At 44.9% G+C, this 16,097-nt stretch overlaps 1 protein-coding gene across 3 annotated transcripts in view; it reads right to left on the bottom strand.

Moving 5' to 3' along the window:
• Positions 1 to 16,097, bottom strand: part of BACE2 (beta-secretase 2) — a 113,677-nt gene that overhangs the window by 36,714 nt on the left and 60,866 nt on the right. For all 3 annotated transcript variants that reach the window (XM_025378665.1, XM_025378663.1, XM_025378664.1), the window contains exons 3-5: positions 6,983 to 7,199; positions 3,244 to 3,372; positions 1,674 to 1,808 (exon numbers count right to left, since the gene is read on the bottom strand). In XM_025378665.1, the coding sequence (XP_025234450.1) occupies positions 1,674 to 1,808; positions 3,244 to 3,372; positions 6,983 to 7,199 (481 nt within the window). The remainder of the gene's footprint in view (positions 1 to 1,673; positions 1,809 to 3,243; positions 3,373 to 6,982; positions 7,200 to 16,097) is intronic.

Raw genomic sequence — 16,097 nt, forward strand, 5'->3', positions numbered from 1 at the left:
TTCTTCACAAATATTAAATTATTTTCAGTGTAAAAACAAACAATTTAAAATATAGCTTAGCTTATTCATAACATTTTCATGTTTTTAATAGGTAAGTAAAGTGAATATTTAAAAGTCCTGTAGCAAACTGAAATGTTGCACTAAGATGTCCTGGGTTTTGTTGTTTGTTCTTTAGGGGGGTGGGTGCATATGGGGTAGGCAGGAAAGAACCTAGAATCTAAGAATCGCATCTCCAAATATAGGTTTTTCCTCTCTAATACACATACACACACACACACACACACACACAGACACACACATAAACACACAGACACACACACACACAGGTTTTGTCTTTTGTTTACATTCGGACATTTGCTTCTACCACTAGGTTCTTAGCTGACAAATAAGTGCCTCTTGTCAATAAACACAGCTTTGCAATGGAAGGGACAATCATTTTTATAATCTTTAGTTTCTCAGAGGTGTCAGGCTTCTGAGCCCAAGCTACGCCATTGCCATCGTATTCCCTGTGACCTGCACGTATATGTCCAGATGGCCTGAAGCAAGTGAAGAATCACAAAAGAAGTAAAAATGGCAGTTCCTGCCTTAACTGATGACATTTCACGACAAAAGAAGTGAAAATGGCCTGTTCCTGCCTTAACTGATGACGTTACCTTGTGAAATTCCTTCTCCTGGCACATCCTGGCTCAACAGCTCCCCCACTGAGCACCTTGTGACCACCACCCAAGCCAGCCAGAGAAAAACCCCCTTTGATAGTAATTTTCCACTACCTACCCAAATCTTATAAAATGGCCCCACCCCTATCTCCCTTCACTGACTCTCTTTTCGGACTCAGCCCGCCTGCACCCAGGTGAAATAAAAACCTTGTTGCTCACAAAAAGCCTGTTTGGTGGTCTCTTCACACGGACGTACGTGACAAGAGGTACCTGCATATATGAGAATCGATGTTGGCACGTGACGGGTAATATGAACAGAAGTGCTAACAGGTTAGAATGTAATGAAATGCCCATGGTTTTTATAAAGCATTCTAAAAGTGCTATAGAAGACTGAGGCTCTCGTAAGTCATAATCATAATGTCATAATGTGTTACGAACAAGCCAAAACGCAGTGAGAGGGCATGAACATGGATCCTAAGAGGTTTGGTGTCAGAGCTCTGCATGTGGCCACTTTAGCACTACCGAGCCACACACATCTTTACAGCATGACTGTTTTTTAGGGAGAATTGGGTACTCCGGGGGCCAGGCTAGCTGTGAATGGAGGATAAAAAGCTGATGATCATTTTTTGTTTCATTTTGCTTATTTTTTGTCCTTCCCTGTCCTACACTGATGACAAATCTGCTTATTTCAACCTCTTAAACTGAGCTTAGGGACCATCAGTCCAAGATGAATGTATGGCGAAAGGTGTAGCTCAGATAGTCCTCATCACTCACCATTTAATGGTAATTTTGTCCTATGAAGCTAAGTGATTGGGAGGATGCAATATTTGTGGTGGGGAGGGAGGACAATTAATTGATTTCAACTTACTGTACAGCAAGGCCCTGCATCTTTTCATGTAATTAGCCTTTATCTTACAAGGCAACGTACCTTCTATTGGCATCTACAGGTTCCAGCTGACATATTTAAGTGACCCAGGCACACACAGGAAGACACAACAGAGACCATAGCATGAATACCTCTCTGCAGTCCAGATTAAGGCTTTGGCCTCCAATTTCCAGTTTCAGAATTTCTATCTGGTAGTACCACTCCTCCTTAATAGGGGTATACCAGATGTCTCCTTTATACAAACTTGGTTCAATTCCACCCAGGACCTGGGACAGAAAATATTTACAGGTATAAGAGAAAAAATACACAGACATATCAACAGGTTACACAGAGAAGCATGCACTTGTAAAGAGAAACTTGACTGCAATGAGGGCTTCTACTTTGTGATGATGTCATGAAACAAGTATCAATGCTTAAAAAATAAATAAGGAGCTGGACGCGGTGGCTCATGCCTGTAATCCCAGCACTTTGGGAGGCTGAGGCGGGCAGATCATGAAGTCAGGAGTTCGAGAACAGCCTGGCTGGCATGGTGAAACCCCGTCTCTACTAAAAATACAAAAATTAGCTGGGTGTGGTGGCGGGCACCTGTAGTCCCAGCTACTCAGGAGGCTGAGGCAGGAGAATCGCTTGAACCAGGAGGCGGAGCTTGCAGTGAGCTGAGATCGCGCCACTGCACTCCAGCCTAGGCACTAGAGCGAGACTCCATCTCAAAAATAGTAATAATAATAAAATAAATAAATAAATAAAATAAAATAAACATGGAATGTTATGGGTCCATGTCTGCAAAAGTCAGATGGTATTAGGCCCTCGTCTAATCAAGATGCTTTGGGGGTTTCTTTTATCCAAAGAAAGTATATACAAGTTTAGCTTTACAATATTGAGATTTTTCCTTCAAAGAAATGCAATAAGACAGTTAACCACACTGACTGACAATTATTTAGTTTCTTGCAGGTCAGACAACAGAAGAACAAGCACTTCCCTGATCAAAGCTTCATTTTGCAAAATCATAAAACATTTCCTCATAAATCCTATGCTATCCTCTGCCTGGAAATGGTAGCAAATGAAAGTAGCTGAGGACCAGGGACGCAGAGCCTGCCCCTCATAGTCAGACAGCAATGGGACTGGCAGCACCCCCTTCTAGTGCATTCCTCCTGTCTCCTACTACTTTTGACGTCTGGGTGCAGGGCGCTGGAGGAAAGCTCAGGCTCCAGCACCTCCGTAGTGCTGACGGCCTTGGTTCTGTTTCAGTAGCAAACACTTGTGCTGTGGTACGCGTGTGCCTGTGTATGTGTTGAGAGAGAGAGAGAGAGAAAGGATCTACGAGGGTCCCTGTTTCCCTGCCAAATTTATGAACTCTCCTTTGCCCCCCTACCCACAGTCAGGTCCACTCACCACACCCCCACCGCTCCTCACTTGCCCCTCCCCCACCCACAGAAAGCAGTGCCCTTCCAAGGATGGTAAAGAAAAGTTTTAAAGGAATCTGGAGAAGCAATGAGAATCATCCTTCCAGATGGCAGGATGACATAAAGGATTGTCTAATTTTAGCCATTTTTAAAAAGATCGACAACAAGGATGATGAAAGTTTTACAGTACCGACGCACACCTACATGCCTAATATTTCTGCTCAGGTGTTTAATAAAACAGAAAAAAGAGCCCATCCATCTGTGATTTTTCGCCCCTTTAAGACTGAAAGATACCCACAAGACTACCTCCGTTGGTCCCAGATCCAGCAACGGGCAACCCGGCTCCACACATCTGCATGGAGAAAACGTTGGGGATGTTTGCTTGTGTCACCAGGGAGTCAAAGAAGGTCTCCAGGGAACTTGATGGCTGCGGGAGGGCGACAGAGAGGGACACCTGCTTAGAACTCACAGTGTAGACATGGGTCACCCAATGTAGATGCCACGCACCACAGACAACATTCCTGGTGTTTATTCCTGGTGTTTTTCATGGTTCAACAATACACCAGCTTGTGATTGGGTCTAGGAATTCAGAAAGCCCCAACAGAGCTTTCCACTGGTTGGTATTTTTCCTTTGGGTACGGCTCTGTTGTACAAATAAGATCGTATTTCTGGAAGCCATTCGACGCAGGCACATCTATCATCATGACTGCCTTGTGAGGGGGTGTGAGAAGCCGTGGAACTGGGTTACCGTGGCAGGTGGTGGATCCTAATCTTAGGCATTTGAGAGTAAGGAGAGAAGAGTTTCTCTAGGAGCTGCCATGGCCGCAGACATTTTTGTTCGCCTGTCAGCTGCAGCTGTCCACCATGCAAATGAGAGGTGGTTGACCAGGGAGCACAGTATCTCCCGGACCCCAGAGCCTGGGGCGAGGCTTAGCTCTGCCAGATGAACTCTGGCGGGAAAGAAGCAGGAAAGGCATAAATCTATACTCCAGAAGCATAAAAGGCTTCTTATTCCCTGAGGCCAGATTTCAGAAGCCCTCATGTGCTCTGTGTCTCCCTCACATCCAGCAAGACATACAGAGGATGCCCTCATTTCTCCAAAGAGACTCAAAGGGAAGCGGGGAGGTCTGCAAACAGCTTTGAGGTGCGGGTGTGCCAGGGCTGCTGGCGGTCATGGAGGAAGTCAGTGATAGACCCGAGTTTAGATTTTGGCTTTGACAACTGGGAGACACTGGAGTTGGTGACCCTGAGTTGTTAGTTTTTGATGAAAACGTAATTAACTATAGTAGCGCAGATGCTATAGGCATCCCCTGGGTGCCTATGGTCATTCACAGGAATGATTATTTACTATCTGTGAGAATTAAAACTGTGATTCCAGAGGGAGTGAGAGGGGGACTCCACCATGGAACAGACACAGATCTTCCCATTGGTTTAATCCATTTGTGTTTGACCTCCTACTTGCTTCATCTCAGCTTCTGCAGAATTCCGAGGCAGAATCCAGCACAATTTCCACATGCAATCTCTGTCAGAACACTTGTGGGTGTTTGGGTCAACCAGTGAGACAAAATCACCTCTTGGGGTAACAGGGTGGGCCTGGGGGTGCCCCCAGCTGGTGTTCTACCTACCTTCTCGAGAGGCAGTAAAGCAAAGCAAACACGAAGGGGAGACTGGCTCTGCCACTTGCCAGCTAAGTGACTTGTTCCTTTGCTTCCTTCCCTGTGAAACAGGGATAAGGGCAGCCACCTGGAGCTGCTCTGGGGCTTAAATGGGCCAATACTTATAAAGCACTTAGAACTGTACCTGGCACACAGTGAAGGAGCCGCAATCATTCTGCCAAGTCCTTCTTCACTAGGGTTGTGCCGTGGGATTCCCCTAGGGACTTAAAAGCATCCAGGTGCCCACAACTAACCCTGAGAGAACCTGATCCAGTGGGGCCCAGGAAGCTGCAGTTTTAGAAGCCCCGTAGGTATTCCTGATACAGCCTTGACAGGAAGCCCCTGGAATGGACCAGGGGCCACCTCACAACCTGAGCACTGCAGAGCGCTCAGCGCACCTGCCTCAGAGACCCCTGGGGCAGTCCGCCCAGCCCACCCTGCAGGCCCTGTTCCCAGCCACACTCTGCTTCCTATGAGTCCTATTGCTTTCTCCTCAAACCCTGGAAATGGGAAGCCAATGGTCAGTAATCTTGGAATTTCATAAATGAAAGGATAAAATGTCTCACAGTGAGTAGGGAGGTCTGAGCAAGCCCCGAAGGGGTCTGTTCTCACAGAAGCTTTACATATTATTAATTCCAGGCAATTTAGGTTTCCTCTATCAACTTCGGAACAATTCACATAAAACCAGTCATATATATCTTTCATTTCCAAATAGTCACATACAGATAAAACATTTTGAAAATGTGTTTAGGAATGCAAGTTTCCATCTATCTGCAATTCCCTATGATACAGAGGACAAAAGGGTTCATGAGCCAGCCCTGGCTCTGCAGACAGTGAGAAGCTCCATGTTCTAACTTCAAAGGGGCAACAGCTCACTGACCCTCAATCCCCACATCTTGAAAATGGGGAGAATAAGGCCAGGCGTGGTGGCTCATGCCATAATCCCAACACCTTGAGAGGCTGACGTGAATGGATCACTTGAGTCCAGGAGTTTGAGACCAGCCTGGCCAACATAGTGAAACCTCGTCTCTACCAAAAATACAAAAGGCGTTAGCCAGGCGTGGTGGCATGTGCCTGTGGTCCCAGCTACTTGGGAGGCTGAGGTGCGAGAATCACTTGAACCCAGGAGCCAGAGGTTGCAGTGAGCTGAGATTACACTGCTGCACTCCAGCCTGGGAAATAGAGTGAGACTCTCTCAAAAAAATAAAAAAAGTAAAAAGAAAAAGAAAAAAGTAAAATGGGGAGAATATGACCTTACAAAGTATGCCTCACAGGGGAGTCATGAGCACTGAGTGACCCACATCTTATCTTGGATCTTCTCAGCCTAGGGCCTAATAGGCTCTTAGTAATTGTGATTCTGTCTCCTTGTGGGGGCCAAGGGTTATAAAATTCCTCTTGCTCTCCCCACCCCATCCCCATCTGCTCATAAACTTGAGCTGGAACGATGGGAAGATTATCCTCCCGGGACAGTGGGGGCGTGTTGCTCTAGCAGTCACTTCTGTTTCCTTCCACATGTAGCTCTGGTTCCAAGCCTAATGCTAAGCAAGGTGAGGCCAGGCCGTGGTGCCCAGTTACGGGGCCAGGAGAGCTGGTCTCCTTCTGCGGTTCTCGATGCATGCAAACCCGTGTGGACTCCAGGAGCCCAGCACACACCCCCAGTGTCTACTCCCGCCTGCCTTCGGCAATGCCTCCAGGTGGAAATTCCCCTGCCTGCCTCCCTCCTCCTGCATACAGGGTAGGCCCCAAGTACAAATATTTGGGGAACATCCAATTCTGTCTTTCCCCATTTGGGGAGGCTCTGGTGATGGCGAGAGCAGGGCTCCACAATTCCTCCGGGGCTCCCCACCACTGGGAAGGGCTGGCTGTCCCCAGGGCATGCCTTCAGGCTGCCCATATTCCCTGCTGGGTGTTGGGTGTCTCCCTGGAGGTGTCCCCTGCAGAGCCAGGAAAACAGGCCACATCCCAGTCTGGCTGAGGGCACCATCCCCTGCCTGCGTTCCAGGGCTGCCCGCAGGCTCCTGCTTCACGCAAACGTATGAATTTAATAAATGTGTTTTCTTTTAATCCTACCTTAGTAAAACCTCCTAAACACACATCACGATCTACATGATTCAAATTCTGTTAACATTTTAAACTATAAAACGAAAATAAAACAAAAAGTTAATGCTATTAGTCTGTTTTACAGGAAGGTTCCAAGAATCATGCTGTTTACCTTCAATTTAAAAAATGCTTGGAAATATAATGGTGTGAATACTGGTCTGTTTCCACCACATGGTTCTCACTGTCTCCAAGGATAGCTCAAGACTCGCGTGTCAGCCCTTTAATGATTTTCAGAATCTCATCCTATTATTTGATTTCCTTAAATCCATGGATTAGCCTTACCTTGGCAAGTGTGGCATAAGCTAGGCCAAGTATTCCATTCCATTTAATCCCAGGCAAAAAGAAATTCTCTGATTCAAAAATAGTGGCAATGTTGACAAGAAAAGAACTATTGAAGCCTTTGGGGATGGTGACGAGGTCTTCCCCAACGAAGCCCGTCCAGCTTCCTTGTGTGTACTTCACAGTGACGTCAAAGCCCTTGGAGCGGTAAGTGCTAGACCTGGAGAAAGAAAAGAAAAGCCTATTGTATTCATTTTATTTTATTATTATTATTTTATTTATTTATTTATTTATTTATTTATTTATTTTTGAGATGGAGTCTTGCTCTGTCCTCCAGGCTGGAGTGCAGTGGTGCGATCTCTGCTCACTGCAACCTCTGCCTCCCAGGTTCAAGCGATTCTCCTGCCTCAGCCTCCTGAGTAGCTGGGACTACAGGCACACATCACCACGCCCAGCTAATTTTTGTAATTTTAGTAGAGACGGGGTTTCACCCTGTTGGCCAGGATGGTCTCGATCTCTTGACCTTGTGATCTGCCTGCCTTGGCCTCCCAAAGTGCTAGATTACAGGCGTGAGCCACCACGCCTGGCTAAGCCCATCTCTTATGTATCCATGTTCCCGAGCCACAAAGATAAGGTTGCCATGTCCAAGACAGCTATCCTAAACACAGAAAGTCTACTGTAAGCCTGTAAGCCATTCTTCATCATGAACAGCATCAATGTTCACAAAGCGACAGCTTCCCCCAAAAACATAATCGCTAATATTTGGTAGCAGTGTTGTCCATGTTACGTGGAAGGGACGCACTGGTGTAAACATGTGGCTTTTGAGTTTAATTTTTCCCTATACCCAAGTTAAACCCTATAAGTCAGGTGCTTTGCTTGGCCACTGTAGCCTTTGAAGGACACAACCCAATCTGGGCACCTGCCTGGCCCTCTGGCTTTGCAGGGCTGCTGCGCTGCTGCTCTGTGACATGGGTAGGTGCTGGCACCCTGGAGGGAGGCTCCACCAGCCTGCGCCAGCAGCGGCTGGGGTTCATGTTCACACATACAACTCATGTGACAAATAATGACCAAGTCCTACCTGCTGAAGCGCATGTCCTTCATGTCACAGGTCCTTCTCAAGGTTCTCCCCCAATGTCCCAAAGCTGATTACACTCATACCAAAATATGGGCAGTGACGCTAATGGCATGCCAGAACATGAATCACCGTGACATGACCCTGAGCCCGACACTCACGTGGCCCTGGGGGTGAGAGCTACTGACGCAGAACCACTCACAAGATCAGAGAAAAGGCCTGCCTGCTCAGTTTATGCTGCAGTGAGGAGAGACAATGCATGCGGGAATGGTGGTTACGGGGAATGAGAGCCACCTGGGGAACAAAGCAGGCAAGGGGACCTCAAGTGACCCAGCAGTTGGAGAGAACTCTTGGATTTGGCCATGTTTGCATGAGACCTGAATGAAGACAGTGAGACCTGGGGCTCTCTGGAGGCAGCACACTGTGGAGATAGGACAGCAGGTGTCGAGGCCCTGGGGTGTCCCACCCTGCAAGGTCATTCCTACGCCCATTTGAGTTTGAAAACTGCTGGAATATAGGACGGAACCTAAGAAACATCTCTAGGCAAATGTCTGTGAACTCAAACCACGCTCCTCCTAAGAAAATGATCATCATCCTAAGCTAAATATCAAATCACACAGTAGATCACGCTGAAGCGATCCTGCTCACCTGCAGGCTTGATTTCACTCTGTTTTAATAATCAGTCTGCGAACATTAACACATGTTAATAAGTCTTTGTTGTGGGATTACATGAACTAGCGCAGTCTTGCTTAAGGTCAGTAAAGAAGTTCGGAGATGACACGATCATTCATTCATTCATTCATTTATTGTTTCTTTTAAAGATAAGGTCTTGCTCTGTCATCCAGGCTGGGGTGCCATAGCACAATCATGGCTCACTGCAGCCTTGAACTCCTGGACTCAGGAGATCCTCCCGCCTCTGCCTACTGAGTAACTGGCACTAGAGGTGCACACCAACAAGCCCAGCTAATATTTTTCTTTCTTTTTTTGCAGAGACGAGGTCTCATTATGTTGCTCAAGTTGGTCTCAAACTCCTGGGCTCAAGCAATCCTCCTGCCTTAGCCTCCCAAAGTGCTGGGATTCCAGGCATGAGCCACCATATCTGGCCTTTGATTCATTAATTCATTCTTGGTATATCTAATAAGTGTTAAAAATATTAACTATCTTTAATTCAGTAACTGCACTTCTGAGACTCTGACCCTAAGGAGACACCCAGGAAGCAGACAGAGGTTCATGTGCCAAGATGGTCGTGATGTTTTATGCATAACAGCAAACAGCTGGAAACCATCCAAATGCTCAGTAACAAGGAAACAGTTCAGTAAATTACAGCATATCCATATGATGCACTATTATGTGCCAAAGAAAAAAATGTTTCTTTTTCTAAGAAATTTTAAATGATGTAGAGAAAAAGTTAAAAGAAAAATACGTCAAAGAGACAGAATCTCCTTCAAAACTATTTATTACACTCAAATATTAACAGTGGCTAGCTGAGGTGGCAGGATTGGGGGTGGGGGCACTCCTATTCTTGTGGTTAGGTACCTCCACATTTTTTGCATATATAAGTTTTATAATCAGGAAAAATGTGATTTTATGAAGGTCTAGCAAACAGATTTTGGGGAAACAGCTGATTGTAACTTCAAAATGGGGTACAGAATCTAAAGATGGTTGGATTTTAACATTTGCCTACTGTCTTGGTTCACTCCACCATGATCATAAAGTAAGAGAGGCATTCAGTGAATGTTTTCTGTGCGCAAATCTCCCGACAATGGGCAGGCACAGAAACAGAAAAGTGACCACAAAGGGACCTTAGAGCACTAAGGGATCCATCAGAAATTACCCAGGTAACGTGCAGTCAGGTCTTTGAAAAAGGGTATCTGAAGATTGGTGGAATGCCAAGCTTTAGTGCCAATATAAATTCAGACGTGCCTGCCACATGGGAGGGGATGCACACGTTTATGTTGAATAGCAATAAAAATACTAAATTACTCAGTCCATTTTGACAATTTGGGTTCATTCCTCAAGTTCAGAAATACACTAAGACTATCTTGAAATGCTTGGAGAATACGATCTAGTACAGAGGTTGGCAATTTTTTTTCCATAAAGAAACAAATAATAGATGTTTTAGGTTTGTAGGCCATAGGATCTCTGTGATAACTACCCAGCTCTCAAACGTAATGTGGAAGCGGCCACAATGTGTAAGTAAACTTGCATGGCTGTGTTCTGATAAAACTTTATTTCCTAAAACAGGCAGCAGGTCATATTTGGCTCATGGGCTAGCCTTTGCCAACCCCTGGTGTATTAGTCCGTTTTTACACTGCTGATAAACGCATACCCAAGACTGGGTGGGTAATTTATAAAGGAAAAGAAGTTAAATGGGCTCACAATTCTATGTGGCTGGGGAGTCCTCACAATCATGGTAGAAGGTGAAAGGCACGTCTTACATGGCGAAGGGAAGAGAGAAATGAAAGCCAACTGAAAGGGGTTTCCCCTTATCAAACCATCAGATCTTGTGAGACTTATTCACTACCATGAGACAGCGTATGGGCAAAGACCACCCCCTTGATTCAATTATCTCCCACGGGGTCCTTCCCACAATACATGATAATTATGGGAGCTACAATTCAAGATGAGATTTGAGTGGGGTCACAGCCAAACCATACCTCCCGGCATGGTAGAATAACTGTTTGTTGTTGTTGTTGTTGTTGTTGTTGAGATGGAGTCTCACTATGTCACCCAGGCTGGAATGCAATGGTGCCATCTTGGCTCACTGCAACCTCCGCCCCCTGGTTTCAAGCAATTCTCCTGCCCCAGCCTCCCTAATAGCTGGGATTACAGGCACATGCCACTATGCCCAACTAATTTTTGTATTTTTAGTAGATATAAGGTTTCACCATGTTGGTCAGGCTGGTCTCAAACTCCTGAACTCAGGTGATCCACCTGCTTCAGCCTCCCACAGTGCTGGGATTACAGGTGTGAGGCACCTTGCCTGGCCCTGGTAGAGTAATTGTATCTTTCCTAAACAGTTTAAAGTGCTATGACTTCCTTTTGAAAAATTTAGTTTTACTCTGTCCAGGCTATAGAAAACTCCATAGAATTTGTAGTGTTAGTAAGAACCTGAACCAGCCTGCATATCTATTTAGTATATCTTCTCTAGTTTCCTGCCCAGGTTGCTGGTCCCCTTAGAGGGAGTACTCTGGATATTTTGGTGTCATTTCCAGAGAGACAAGAGGCAGCTGGAGTTATACTGCCTGGGTTCAAATATGAGTTCAATACTTTATTAGCTGTGTGACCCAGGGCCAAGTTATTTACTCTCTTTATGCCTCAGTTTCCTCAACTAAAAAATGGCGATAATATAATACCATCCCTCATGAAGTTAATTACACAGATTAAAAGAGTTAATACTGTAAAGCATGTAGAACAAAAGCTTGGAACACAGGAGATATGCCACAAAATAGCTGCTATTATTATAATTATCTAATCATTTGCTACCTTTCTTCAGTCTATGAGTCATTATTAGAAAATTCAAGTCTGTTAGGCCATGTTTGCATTGCTATAAAGGAACACTTAAGGCTGAATAATTCATAAAGAAAAGAGGTATGATTTTAGCTTATGGTTCTGCAGGCTGTGCACAAAGCACGGTGCTGGCATCTGCTTCTGGTGAGGCCTCAGGAAGCTTCCACTCAAGGTAGAGGGCAAAGGCAGACACAGTACATCACATGGTGAGAGCTGGGGCAAGAGAGAGAGGAGGAGGTGCCCGGCTCCTTTAAACAAACAGCTCTCATGTGAACTAAAGGAGCGAGAACTCACTCATTGCCTTGATGAGGGCAACAAGTCATTCATGAGGCATCTGCCCCCTTGACCCAAACGCCTCCCCTGAGGCCCCAGGTCCAACGCTGAGAATCATATTTCAATGTGAGATTTGCACCCAAAGCAAATCATCAGGATTTTCTGTTTGTTTGTTTCTGGAAAAAGCTCCTATAGAGCTACTCTTACTGAATCTAATGCTGCCTCATTCTAAAGTCCAAACACCCCATGGAAAGGAGCCAATGTGTGTGGGGTGACTTGGCTAAGGAGGTCAAGGAGAGGTGGTGACGCTTCAAGCTCTTGTGCAACCAGTGTCTAAAAGGCAAGAGTTCCTCTCTGCCTTGCACTAGCTCTGTCCAACAGAACCTCCTGTGACGACAGAAATATTCTGTCTACGCTGCCCAATAAGCTGGCCGCTTGTGACTAATGAACACTTGAAATGTGATTATAGTGCAACTGAAAGACTTAACTTCTATTTTATTTAACATTCATTAAAATAGCCACATGTGACTTGTGCCTAGCCTTGTAGAAAGCACAGTCCAAGATAACGTTTAAAAAAAAAAAAAGGTAATTCTCGGTTCATATTCATATTCTCTGGGTTCCTTGAACTAAACCTCTGAGTAAAACCCCACAGAAGAATCATAAGTGACTCTAGGGGTTATTAGTAGCATAGAGTTTCCAGCACTTTAAATAAAAAATACGTCTTCATCTTCATTTTCTAGCATCCCACCTCTTGGGACTAAAATACTTTGGCTCTCAATTGCTCTGCACAATAATTAAATGCATGGAGCAAGAAACCTGGATGGGCTTCTCCTTGGCAATGTCCATTCCGGGTGCTCAGAAACAGCAATCAATCAGGGATGTGGGAGGCCAGGAAAAAGTCCGCTCACAGTAAAAGAAACACTTTGAACCAAACTCAGAAGATGTTCTACCTCTGATAAGAGTGCTCAGGGAATGCAGGATTAAAAAGTGAAATCAACTGAACTGAGGGGAAAAGAGCTGCAGAACATTTTACTATTTCAAAAGAAACCTGCTGTTGTTTGCAGAGAACACGAAAAGAGAAGGTGGATGTAGAGAATTCTAGAGTTCACTCCTTGGGTCAGTTCTGGTTCTCCTAAGCCACTTGACCCAGGAAATGCTGAGTCTCCTAAAGAACTCTGCTCAGGACCTCCCTGGGGCTCTCAGGGTCAGAAATCTACCAGTGGGCTTACTGTCCTGGCCCAGGTTACCAGATGCCCCTCTTAATCTTCTGTGATTCTGGAAGTCACCAGACCTGAATGCATGAGACCCTGAGGTTCAGGGTCAGCTCAGCCTGCTCAGCCTGGTGTTTCATCAACATCCTCAATAATGTTAAATGCTCACAGGCTCCAAAATGGCAAGTGCCCTTCTATCAGGCAAATGATGGACACGCTTGAGAAATGATCTCAATAATCAGGTAAAAATATCTGTCCTCATTCAACGGAAAGCCATTTGATCTGTATCCAGTTTAGCCTTCTAAAAGAAGTCCCTAATTCCACTTACAAGCATTAGTTGAGGAAAATACATTGGTCTCTTGCTCTGTGAGCTTCACCCCGGATATAGTACAGAAGTAAGGAGACATTTTAATGGAAATATACTTAATTTCCTGAATAGATTCATGGAGGGTCAAGGGATGAGTATACTGGATCACTCTTCAAGCCAGCTAGCTGGAGGTGAGATTTTATTGGCTAAAAAAGATGTACATTTAAAAAATGCATGATCTTTTCTTTTCTTCTTTTTTGCTCTATAGTAACTCACTGGAACATTCACCACCATGAAAAGATGGATTCTGATAAAGACGAGCTCACAAATGACTAATGGTAGCCTGACATCTCATTCCATAAATCAAAGAGATCTTGTCAAAGAACCCCACGCCAAAACTCCAATTACTGTAACATGTTTCAGGAAGCATTAGACCTGAATATCCAAAGACAGGACGTGAATCAGAGGCGGACAAACCCAACCAGAACCTTATTATAACTAAGAGAGATCAGAAGCACAAGCAAATACAGACACATCACAGGGCAGAGAGCTGCAGCTCAGAAAAGAAACCTTTGTCAAAAATTGAGAAGGCAAAAGGATGGTCTCTTGGCTCCCATCAAATACAATGGTTGAAAGTATAACTTAGGCCAACTCTAAAGTTAGATGAAAACATTAGACAAATTAATTATACATAACTGACATTGAAAGAAAATATTCACGTCTTTCAATCACAAAGCATATCAACCATAATAAAACATGTAAAAAGCAGATAAAAGGAAACAAGGTTAATATCAATCTAAGAAAGTATTTAACTTGCGAAGCAAGCATGGTAGCAGGGATGTAGTTGAAGGAATAGACCTCACCTCAAACTCAGAAGTGAGATGCAGCATCTCTGATTCAGCCAAGAAGAAACCTTACAGTTCTGTTGAAGAATGGTCTCTTGAAAAGAAAGGCGGTACCAGGGTAGAGACCCAAAAGGTGAGCGATGTGTTACACGTAATAAGTCAGTCTCTGCAGTACTCGCGAATAAGGAAGGTACGCTGAATTTGAATGGTGGAAGTGGCAATGGGGTGAAACCGACCATTGAGGGGCTTTCCCTAGACACTGGTATGTTCTGTTATTTCTCTTTTTATTTACCCACAAAAGGAGAAACAGATCAGGACCTTGAGTGGTCAGAATGGTGGCAAGGAATCCTGAATTATCTTGTGAGATTAGCAGGAGGGAAGGCTTAGTCATCAAAGGAGTTCTGGATGATCCCAGGAGTTTTCATATTCATCAAACGCATACGGACTACAGACGCCCAAAGGATGAAAAACAGGAACCATCTGCCATTTGAATGCAAACCTAGTGACGGGTACAAAATCCACCTGAATTCATCTGCCATTTGAATGCAAACCTGGTGATGGGTACAAAATCCACCTGAATACACCAAACAGGGCTAGCAGGTAAGTAAGACAGATGTGTCCCATGGTAGCCTGAAAGAGAACCACAGCTCAACCAAACACTGAACACAGTTGAAGGGAGCCGAGAAAGATGCTGGGCTGTCTACGGTTGATGAAATATTGCACATAGTCTTCATGATGTGGAGTATTATTTACCCTTGAAGGTTTCAACAATTGCATCTGCATAGCGAAAGGATGTGTGGATTGAGAAGCATACTTTGACCTTGATGGACTCTGGCTATGAGCAGCTGCCACAGAACTGCTATTTACCTGCCATGAAAAAAGTAGCCATCCACAGGGCTTGACTTGCATGGTTCCCTTTTAATCTGGAAAGTAATTATCCACATCACCCTAACCTTGACTTTACTGTGCTTTACTGTTTTCTACTGTATCTTGCATCTACAGATGATGAGAGAAAAACCTATCCTAAGGGGAAAAGAACTGCTAAATGAGAAAATGCAAGCTCCACGTGTGTTGGTTCTGCCCCTATGTGCTGAGCCCCAGTCAGGGGGAAATGTGGAAAATGTGCCACACAGACTAGAGCCCTGCAGTGGAAACAATACAGGGCTGGGACCATCAGGGACCATTCAGATAAGTGGTTCTCAGAGAGGAAGGTCCTGTCCCCTAGGGTAAGTTTTGGAAACTCTAGGGGTGTATTTGATAAGCATGCTGGTTATCCTGGAATGTGAAGGACGGTCATGCAAAATGAAGCATTGTTCCCATCTCACACTTTCCAAAGTTGCTCTGGGCATCTGCATGGGTGAAATCTGCTGGATCATCTGAGCACAGAATGCACCTCCCATTCATATGTGCACAAAACCTTTTCTACATAGGTTTAGTATATATTGCATATTCGCTACTATGGAAATCCAGGGAAGCTGATTCTCTTTCTGTTCGTTTTACTTGGAACTTTCCTACGATTATTTTCCATTTTGGAAAATCATATCAGCAACTGATAGAGTTTGGATATCTGTCCCCTCCAATTCTCATGTTGAAATTTGATCCCCAGTATAGGAAGTGGGGCCTGGTGGAAAGTGTTTAGGTGCTGAGGTCAGATCTCTCAAGAATGGCTTTGTGCCTTGCCCATAATAATGACTGAGGTCTCACTCTGTTAGTTCCAGGGAGGGCTGACTGATTGTTAAAAAAAAAAGCCTGGCACGTCCTTCCCCTACCCTTGCTTCCTCTCTCCCATGTGATCTCTGCACACTGGCTCTGCTTCGCTTTCCACCATGACTAGAAGCAGCATGAGATCCTGACGCCATGCTTCCTGTACAGCCTGCAGAACCATGAGGCAAATAAACCT

Source organism: Theropithecus gelada, chromosome 3, assembly GCF_003255815.1.
Source record: "Theropithecus gelada isolate Dixy chromosome 3, Tgel_1.0, whole genome shotgun sequence".
Lineage (NCBI taxonomy): Eukaryota > Metazoa > Chordata > Mammalia > Primates > Cercopithecidae > Theropithecus > Theropithecus gelada.